The 11,061-nt window shown below is 37.0% G+C and overlaps 1 protein-coding gene across 1 annotated transcript; it reads right to left on the bottom strand.

Annotated features, from left to right (window-relative positions):
- Positions 1-181: 181 nt before the first annotated feature.
- LOC146305843 (actin-related protein 2) lies at positions 182-7,512 on the bottom strand. The gene is made up of 9 exons (XM_084711803.1): positions 7,329-7,512; positions 5,526-5,636; positions 5,283-5,441; positions 4,343-4,472; positions 4,092-4,228; positions 3,851-4,000; positions 2,615-2,760; positions 2,330-2,462; positions 182-1,603 (listed from the first exon to the last, which is right to left on the bottom strand). Exons 1-9 carry the CDS (start codon positions 7,374-7,376, stop codon positions 1,433-1,435), a joined length of 1,185 nt encoding a protein of 394 aa, XP_084567929.1. The 5' UTR covers positions 7,377-7,512; the 3' UTR covers positions 182-1,432.
- Between the last annotated feature and the right edge of the window lie 3,549 nt (positions 7,513-11,061).

The following is an 11,061-nucleotide window of genomic DNA, read 5'->3' as shown; positions in this document are numbered from 1 at the left end:
CTGTAGTGCTGCAGAGATGCTCTGGTCAACAAATCTTATTTTCTAGATGTAAGAAAACATGTTTGTTTGGTACTCAGACAAATGTCTCACGATCGTGACTTTAATAGTAGGTTTTTTTTTTCAGTGTAAATGAAAATTGTGACGCAATCAAAATTGCGATATCTGAAAAATAACAATACAATTTTTTTCCAGACCTTAATTTTAATATTTCTCATTTTGTACATCAATCCATTGGTGTTTACTGGCACATATTAACATTATTTATTCATTGTTGCCCCTCCCCTTTTACAATGGAAGCTAGAGCAGGGCATAAGGGAATGAGAGGATGTTTTTTTTTTTCATTTCAAGAATAAAGTCAAAATGTGGAGAATAAAGTTGAATTTTCACTGTTAGTGACAGGCATTAGAATATTTTCAAGAACAAACTCGGAATACCATTATTCTTGAAAAGGTATTTCAACTTATTCTCAAAATGAGACCATTATTCTAAACATTTTGACTTTATTGAGACACGCTTGATCTTTATTTTTTAAAATTTGTCTTTATTTTCGACATTTTGACTTTGCTTCCAAAATTTTGACTTTATTCTCAACATTTCATCTTTATTTTCAACATTTCAACTTTATTCTTGACATTTGGACTCTATTTTCAGAATTCAATTTTTAAAAAACAAATCTTCCTCCTCTCATTTTGTCCCTCATGCCTGGCCTTAATAGCTCATATTTCCCAGGACCTCTGGGGACAATATGTTGTGAGATATGGGATTGAACTCTTTGGACAGAAGTTCAGCCAAATGTTATACATTGTGTTCCCCCATAACCTTGCGAGCCTTACATGATGTTGAAGTGAGACCCAATTTAAATGGTAGAAGAACAGCACCCTCAAATAGCTGATTTAGTAGCCACAGAGTTTTAAAAACATATATAAAATTTTCATCTATGGTAACTGTTCAGTGTGTGTAAAAATTCCCATACTTCCCTTTCGCTGTTACAAAACCTCACCTGAGCAGGAATCAAGGCTACAACTGTCAGTCATTTATTATATCAATTAATGAGTCAAGTAGTTTAAAAAAAACTCAGAAAAAAGTGAAAAATACATTTTCAAATCGACTGCTTTGTTTAAAACAGTTCTAACTAAAAAATGTTCACTTTACAATGATATAAACAGAGGGGCAGGAAAACAGCAAATGTTCCCATTTTAAACCAGGAACAAGAGAACATTTGGCACTTTTGCTTTCAGTCAACTAATTGATTGATCCAAAAATAGTTCCAACACAAGCAGGAATGACGGAGCTTCCTTTTCTATTATGTAAACTGAGTACAAATGTTTCAATACAGCATGGAGAGGTGAGAAGTTGACTTAAAAAATTAAATATTTGGTTGATGGTTTTCTTGATAAGTTTGATGTAAGTGTGTTCTTTTTTTCTTTTTCTTTTATCTGATTCCACCTCCCAGTTTTTGCAGCACTCCCAGGCCTTTTTCATCATACTCTGCCTTGGTCAGCCAGAAGGACTCCTTGTCTTTCATGATGTTGGCCAGCACAGCGCCGCCCAGGAACACCATGTGTTTACGCCGGGGAGGATCCTCAATGCGGATCTTGAACTTCTACACAGGAGAAGAAAAACAGAGGGAAAGTTATTAAAACAGAGTGCTCTACATGTGCATACCATCTTTCTTTTAATCCTTTAATCTCTGCATCCCTCATTGTGTTAACCACATACAACTGCGGCAAAAACTACAGTAGAAATAACCAATCTCTTGAAATAATCATCACAATTATCCTATTAACAAAACATATTCATTACTGTTTTTTTTTTTTTTACAACAAATGCAATAAACATTACAGTATAATATAAAGCTGCGACGAGTAGCTCAGGTCCACTTTCTTTTAATCTAAGTCACTGTGTGATACGGTCAAATGTCTTGTCAACTGCTGTTTCCAAGGTTGAGAATTTACTGTCAAGATTATGTATTAAGGCAACGTGACACGAAAATCCTAAAAGTGTTCAGAATAATAGCAGTTTAAACATCAACAGACCAATGAGAACTGAGCAAACACCTGGACGATGGGTTGAGAAAAAAAGCTTTTATATCAACACTTATTAATTTAACAATAATAAAAAATCTGTTATGTTGACATTTAGGCTTATGCTACAGATTATATTGTTGTTACTTAATGGATTATAACATTTATGCAAAGGTTTTCTAGAGTATCGGCAGTTGCATAACACTATTTAATATCCTGGTGCTGCCGTGTTTTAAAATAGATTATCTACAGTTTAACTGGCACTGTCTTACTCTGCAGTAAAGCAGAAATATCTAAGGACTCACTGATAGCTTTGCAGTGTCTCCGTCCAGTACCCTCTCCAGGTACAGCTGCTTGATCTCTCTCTCTAGTCTGGATGGAAGGCCGGGGTACATGGTGGTCCCTCCTGACAGAACAATGTGCTTATAGAAGTCTGGCCTGCAAAGGAAAACAGATGGTGGATGGAAATTTACATACCTTGTTATTCTATATTCCTTATCTGCTGGATAAAAAAGCATTGTGCCTTTTAGTTTTATGTTAATACAGTAGCTGTAGGACATTAGTGAAAACTGCAATGAGGAGACGCAGACCTGAGGTCAATGTCTGCAGCCTGGATGGTGTTAAACAGCAGCTCAGCCACTCCTGCTCCCTCAATGTTGATGAGATGAGGCTGAAAGAGAGCTTCAGGGGCCCCGAACCGCTCTCCACCCACCCTCACCTGCCGGCCGTCAGGGAGCTGCACCGGAGAAAAGAACCAGGGAAGAAAAATCTGAACATGTTTGATTTCAGAGGCATTTTTTCACGCTAACGGTCACTTATGTGGTGTTTCATACGATTATTCACAAGCAGCTTAATGTCGCTGCAGCAAATGTAAGAGCATTAATATTTAAATGCACTTAGATGTAATTGTCAGCGTTGGTGGTTTTATGGCCACAATTCAGACGCTGCTGTGAAAGGTTTTTCTGCAATAAGATGACACAGGATATATTTGGAAAAGAGATAATTCCCTTGTCAGCGACTGCAAGTTCATATACTGAATTTTCAACAGAGTAACCATACCAACCATAAAACTATTTTTATGTGATTGTTGCATCTTCCAAATTATTCAGATTATTTTGGGACTTGTGTTGACTACTTTCATATACAACAAGTTGGAGGCACCTAAATCTGAAATGCTTAAATTCTACAAATAGTGTCCACAATAAAGTCCACATGAAGTCCACATTAAACAGCATTTCGAGGGCATCTAACTTCCATATCATAATGTATTTCTGAGTGAAATGGGATAGGCATACGGGATGTGATGTTGGGAGGAATTTGATTTGAAAAGTGGGCATGTTATAACCCAACATACCAAGCTGTTGCAAGTTAGCTAACTAAAGATTGATTGATAAGTGAATATCAATATATTAGTGGTTGAAACTGGTTCAAGACATATGTGTAAGGTATATCAGTACAAAGAAATATATATTTTTTACATATAGGCTTTTGTTAAACAGATGCACAATATGACCAAGGATCTGATCTAAAAGGGTTAAAAAGGCATTTTTCATTTTATTCGACTTTATAGGATTGATGTTGGGGAAATTTCTTGCTGAGAGTTTGATTAAAGACTGATTCCCCTCTCATGTTTCTACGCTAACTAATATTGAGCAAGAGCCAGCAGCTAGTTAGTTTGGCTTAGCCTAAACCATGTAACTCTGTGCAAACACACAAATTGTTGTTTTTACACACACAGATTGAATATCAAGATATAACAGCTAACCAGCTGCTGCTCAAAGCCTCAAACTAAAAATGCTTTCCTGGGGTTTTGTTCTTCAGCGTACCGTAAACGTCTCCACCAGGTAGGTGGTCTCTGTGGCCAGGCGCTGCTCCTGGTCAATGTTGTATCCCACATAGCAGAGCTTCTCCTTCAACATACGCACAGTCTCAAAGTCGGCTGTGTGGTTGAAGGCGTAGCCACGGAGAAGCAGGAGCTGGTGACGGGACAATATAAAGTAACTGGTAATTTTACTTAAGTATTTTCACCTACATCCTGAACACCGAACTGAGCGTCTCCTGGCTCACCTTAATAAGGTAGCGTGTGATGTCACGTCCGGCGATATCCAGCCTGCGTGTGAGGTGTGGTAGAGAAAAGCCTTCGTACACTGGACAGATGTGGGTGACACCATCCCCTGAGTCAACAACCACACCGGTCAGCAAACCTGCAGACAGAGCCAATTCCCAAAAGAGTATTTGGTTAAGAAAAACATTTCACTGACACCTAGCAGGATATAATCTATGACACATTAAGTCTTCACTGAGTTTTGATGTCTTACCCTGAGCATACAGAGTGAGCACAGCCTGAATCGCCACATAAATGCCGTGGAACTGGTACTTCTCAAACATGACCTCTGTGATCTTCTCTCGGTTCTTGGTGGGGTTCATGGGCGGCTCAGTCAGCAAGATCTGAAAAAAGTAAATACAAATGGAGTGAATGTTTTAAAAGCCTACTGTGTATAGTGGTTTTCCTGGCGTGGTATGGAAAGTTTAGATTTTTTGGAGGTTACGTCAGGAGAGAATAATGCTGGAGTACAGAACATACAGTACAATCAGTTGTGCCTAGAAGGGAATCCCAGACCTGTAAAAAAATCTCACAAGTGATCATTTTAACCTAAAACCAAGTGTTTTTCGTTTGGATTACATAGCCAGTGTTTAATTGACATTAGCGATCAGATTTAACTGACTTATGGTGACGAGTTTTCAACATTCACTACCAAATTGCCTGGGTTTTCACCACAATTAAACCAGCCATTAGGTGCAAAAGTATGCATTGCACCCTCAGTTTAATATTTTGCGAGCTCAGTTGAAATTTGGATAATAAATGCAAATGTGAACAGGTTGCAATGCAACGTGCAACAGGGCTGAGTGAAGATAAATACAGATCAGCGGGTGTGGTGATCATTAAATAGTCTGACCATTGACATTACTGGTTTTATTGCTCTGAACCAGCTGTGCCAATCACACTTAAATGTGAGAACAACAGCTCAGCAATATAAAGAAATGGATTTTGACAAGACAAGTTCTTCTTGCAAACCTCCTCAAATAATATTTCAGAGCAAAAACAGTTTTTAAAGAATTGCCTATGTGTTGCATCCTATCTGCATGTAACAGGGAATATAAATTCAAAGTACAAAGTCATACAAATACAAAGTCATTAAACATTATGTAAAAATTAAAAAATGCATACAGTGCAACACCTGCCCAGCTGTGTTCTACCTTGCACTGTGATGTGTCGAGGTTCAGGCGGTCAGGACCGAAGGTGTAGTCCCACAGGTGAAGCATGTCGTCCCAACAGCGGACCATGCCGTTCTCCATGGGGTAAGACACCTCCAGCATGGAGCGACACTCGCTGGCCTCGTCACCCACCATCAGGTCCTGATGGAAGAGAACATTTTTCTTATGGAGAAAAGTTTGAAAGAACAATGAACAGGAAACTTTGTCATTTTAAAGTAACCTCACCTTAATCTCAATGTTGCCCACTTTGGTGGTTGATCGTATGATTGGTCGACCCACCATGGCGGGGAAGATGTGGTCGGGGAAGTTGGATCCTGCAAAGCCACACTTAACAAACTGTGGAGGGATGTGAGAATAAAAAATGTTTTTTTTTTTTACATGTGTGTGTGAATTAAGTTCTCATTTCTGTCTGCTGACTGAAACTGAAAGTTTGCTTCTACAGACCTGAATCAATGCTTCACATTAATTCTACTTCTGCACTAAACCTTTTGCACACTCTTAGAAATAAAGGTTCCAAAAGGGTTCTTCCTGAAAAACTGAGGTCCTACCCAGAACCATCTGCTTCTGAAGAGCCTTATTTTTAAAGAAGGGTTCATCAAGGATTCTTTGTAAGACTAAGGATTCCAGTAAGAACCCTTTTCATACAAAGAACCCTTTTTGGTCAAGGGTTCTTCCATATGATATATATGTATTATTATTATCAGGATTATCAGTAGAACACTCCGTTTTGGAGTGGATTCTAGATAAAATCCTTGCAACCCTTTGCTGGGTGGTTGTTAGCACCTATAGAAGGTGGAAAGGTCTGGATAGAACCTTCAAACAGATGTTTTCCATCAATATGGAACCAGCCCTGTTACAAGCATTTTCACTAAAAATAAATTGTTTTTGAACCTTAAAAGTTGAAAAATAGCTGGGAACTTAGGAATCAAAGTGAGAGTGTCATATTCTACAATGGTTCTGCTCAAACTGGTGGAAATGCTGGTTTGCTAGCACAGAGGTTCCAAGAATCTTGATACCGGTTCAGGAGGAGGAGAGCTAATTTGGTGGAAGGTGTCTGGGTGGAACATTACACCACAGAAGAACATCTCATAAGGGATTCTGGGTGAAACTTTTCACAGATGGTTCTAGATATAACCCTTCATGTTGAGTTCTAGTTTGACAGTTACCAAAGGGTTCAGAGTGGATCCTTTAGAAAAGGTTCTACCAGGAACTAAAAAGTTGAAGAACCCTTTATGGTTCTAGTTAGCACCATTATTTGTAAGAGTGTATGGATAGTTTCCATTCATAAATCAGTTACAGTGAGTTTAATCTGTCAGCACTAATCTGTTCCAGAGTGTATTATCATGACGCATTTACCAGATTGTCTCTTATTTATCAGACGATGCAGCTGCAATTTCATTACATTTTTAAAAGTAATTCATTTGGCAACAACTGGGAAATTGAATATATTGTTACATTACTTTTCAATGGCTATCTGCCTCTCTGCCTGTCATGACAACACCTCCTACTGTAGTGTCTCAACTTGTCTTTGTGGCCATAGACACATTCCTTAGCCTGCAGGGACGCAATACATTCCAAGCAGGAGCGAAAAACTAGAATACAACCAGTTTGTGACTGCAGGTACGGTTAATCACTCGTGTCTGATGCCTGTCTGTTCTGATATGAACATTTACATGACACAATACTGTATTATTTTAGTTCCTCAAGTCTCTCTTCCTGTTTTTCATCCAATTATTGCTTAGTTCAAAGCATGACAACCATTTATGGCTGTGTGTGCACATCAGAGGCACAGTGACAAGTCCAGACAGATGTGGAATCAGGCTGCACAGATTCACACCCTTCAGATGTTATCTCCAGAAGCTAACTTCACCCTCTTACAACCGCTTTAAAATAAAATACAGATGTTTGCATCAAGAACTCTTGAAGATAATTCAGAACACAAGCTAAAATCTACTGGACAAAAAAAAAAAAAAGGCTGCCAAGCTACTATATGGGACAATACAGACACTTTGGATTATTTTGACTTACCCCTGTCCCATTGTCACAGACCACCACTTTTCTCCCCTCGCTGTCCATGTTTGAACAAATAGAATAAACGGCTCAAAATACACTCCCTCCTGTCAGGGCAGGGGTCTGACTGACAAATAACTAACTAATTCACATGAGTTTAACAGTGACTGCAACTGACAGGTTAGCAGAAGTCTTCTGGCTACTCCTACAAGCGTGGGCGGAGTCACCGAATGACAGGAAGCCCATTTTCTGTGGCCAGGGTGTGGGACGAGGAGGAGGGGGAACTACACTACTTTGTTTTTTGTTTTTTTTGGTTAAGGAAACAGGTAGTGGTTTTTTTTCAATGAGGTGTTTACAAATAATCTTTAAAGTTGACAAGTTGGACTGTTCGCTGTGCAACAAAAGAGAAGAGGAGAGGAAATTGCCATTTATTGTTGTATTCATAGGTCGAAAAAGCTGCCAAACTCAGTGTACTTAAGTTGAGTTCACTTAAACAAACTAAGTACTTAGATGTTGTGCTTTTTCCAGTGGTGAAATGTAACTAAGTACATTACTCTTGTACTTAAGTATCCCACAAATTAGAGGCACTTTACAAAAGTGAGAATGAAAAACACCCCTGAAACAAATTGTCTCAGACCATCCAGTTATTGAAAGTAAAAAACAGACTCATTTGGCCTCTGTAGAGCCTGTTAGTCTTTCTTTAGATCAGGGCTGCCCAAACTGGGTCGCCCGGACCAAAGTTGGCTCACCATAATGCTTGATTCGGTCCCCCTTGAAGCTCTTGTGTGAACTATATTGAAGAAGGCAGGTAAGTGACAAGACAAGACAGTCAACTCCTGTATCTGTCTGATGGGCGCCCGACCTCGCTGCAACATTTTTGGGAGGGCGTTGCCTACCATGTAATTTTTAATTTTATTTTCCATTTCTGTTAATAAATAAGCCTACTACATTCTATAAATAAATTATATTCATGCCTACATTTAGGCTGTTTTCAAATACTATTTTGGTGCATTTTATGATATTTTTATTTATTTATGATTTGGCAGTTACAGTTCTTCATAGGAGTGACATAAAATAGAAAAAAATCTTTAAAAATAATAAGAAAATGAATGTGGAAATAAAATAAGTAAATAAAATGTGGAAAAAAATAAACTGAATAAAAAAAAAGGAAATATTGAGATAACTTATATAAATTAATAATGTGAAAATCAATTAAAATGCTGAGGCTATAATTTAAAGTATATTTTCACATTTCTTTATTGTCTTGTTTATTCAGCTTTATATTTCCTATGCATTATGGCACTTTCATCACTCTATATGTATACTAATGAATTATGTACAGGACTTTAATTTAATTCAACGCTGAATATGACAATGCTTCATAAGTTACTGCATGAAGCTTTTGTGACAGAAGTTTAATGAAGTCCAGATTTCTTTTGGCAGAACCTCAAAGTTTTCTCAATTCCCTGAAGAATGTAGCTTCAGAAATGTATTTTAAAAAGTTCCAAATTTATTAATATTTCTATTCATTATGATGTGATGACATTATAAGATTATTTAAAATAGGCTATCTCGTCTTGTTCAGTTGATTTGCTTATTTCTTTCTATGTATAGCCTAGGATATATATTATATATATTATTTCTGATTTTCTTTTGTCAGTTTCAAATCCTTTAAAAACCTTTAGGCATTGGGGAAGAGTGCTTTAAATCCATACTCAAGTCTAACTATACTGTTACATTACAGAAATATTACTCAGCAGCTGGTGTTCAAAAATACTTAAGTAAAAGTGCTAAGTATTCTTCTTTTAAAAGAATTTGATTACAGAGTGTAATGTACAGGCCTATTAAGTAAGAGTAAAATTACACACTTGAAAAAATACTCATTAAAGTACCCCAAAAGACTGAAAAGAAAATGAGTAACTTTAATTTGTTACTTTCACTGCTATTTTTAAGTTTCTGTCATTGTTTTTTTTTTTTTATGTGTGTGTGTATTTTGAAAGAGGTAGCAGTCACCTAATATGAATTTTAAAGCACAGCATACAGTATTTACACAGCGTCAGTCATTAGCATGTGTTTTTTGTATTACTCTAAGGTAAAAACATCTGCTAAATCAATCAAAAATAAACCAACCTGGTTGATGTTCCTGGCTGTCCTTTAATATGGATTTTAAATTGCTTCCCAAATTGCAGGTGATAGCCTAGAGACAAATCTTTACGTTATTTTACTTCATTGAAGAGACTCTGGATGGCGTCGTTCCCGTTCACTGACATTTCTACCGGTGGGCTTCAATACGTCGCTTCCGGCCGCCATCTTTGTTTTGGAAACGATTGCAGCTTGTAAACAGTGATAAATATCTTCTTAATTGTACCACTGAAACAATATTTATTGTTTGTAAGATGCGTAGAAGAGTATTTTGGGTATATCTTCAACACCTTGGTAAGTATTCTCAAACAACCTTTGGGTGTTTTTTAAAGCTTTGCTTGTATTAATCTTTAGAAAACTGAAACTGAAGATTATGCTAATCATCAGCGCTAAAGCCTCAGTGTGAAAACTGGTTACACAAAACATAAACTCGCGCTAAAGTCTTAGTCAGTGAAAAGCCCTGATTAAAAAAATTGTACTAAACAACCAACAAAGTTAGCAGCTAATATAATGCTAAGTTAGCTGGTGAGCATGGTGTAGTTTTAGCATCTCAGGAGACTAAAACAAGCTAAAATGACGGTGAATATGTGACTGAATGCAAATGTTGCTCTGTCTCTGCTGAATACTACTACTACTACTACTACTACTGCTACTACTACTACTACTACTAATTAGTAGTATAAGAAGGGCAGGATACACAGGAGGCAAAACAGAAGGCCAACACAATAAGGTTAAACAGAGGTAGTCTAAGACAAAATTTAGCTAAAATTGAAGTAAAACTAAGACGCAAGCAAAAGAAACTAAAACATGTTAAAAAACTAAGGCAACAGTAGAAGAGATGAGAACAGGAAAACAAGAAAAACATGACATTAAAAAGAAATGAAAATAGAGGGAGAATACAAAGACAACATTACATCATCTTGTCTAGTCAATATGCACAAACCAATGTAATGAAATAAGACAACATCACATAATGTCAATATCAATAAGTTGGAATACAAAGAATAAATATTAAAATTAAAAAAAGAAAAAGCAAGTCTTTAAAAATGGGCTTTAAGCAGTGATTTAAAACATGTTATGGATTCTGCAAGCCTTGTCTCCTTATGCTGTCAATATTTTGCTAACTTGTTGGCTGAATCATCTCTGTCACTAAAACATAAGAATACAGACAGTAAAACTGAACTGACCTTTTCTCAGCAGATATTTTGACTTGCTAACACAGGTGTAACCACTAACTTAATTGATTGCTGCACTGCATTGCAATAATTGATGAAACTGAGAAATCATTAATGTTGTTAGTTACACTTGTGTTTTTCCTGCCATTACAAAATGTGAAAACGGTTCATTAATGTAATTCAGTGGGGAATCACTGACATGATTTCATGGTGCAGAGAACTCAGACTGTAATCATAATGTGTCATTATTCATTATTACGCCTATTCATAATTTATTTTTGTCTGCTCTCTGTGTCACAGCTCAGCTCCTGAGACAATTCACTCAGTGGGGGGATCTCACTTACTGTCAGAGAACAGTAAACTACCATATCAATCTCTGTTTTCATTCACAAAATAAATCTGCTATCAACTTCTCAGCGTGTGGAAATGCACTG

The sequence above is a fragment of the Lutjanus erythropterus genome, chromosome 23, assembly GCF_056507025.1.
Source record: "Lutjanus erythropterus isolate fLutEry1 chromosome 23, fLutEry1.hap2, whole genome shotgun sequence".
In the NCBI taxonomy this organism is placed as follows: Eukaryota; Metazoa; Chordata; class Actinopteri; order Lutjaniformes; family Lutjanidae; genus Lutjanus; species Lutjanus erythropterus.
The sequence above is the reverse complement of the archived record's forward strand: the minus strand, read 5'-3'. Positions and strand labels throughout refer to the sequence as shown.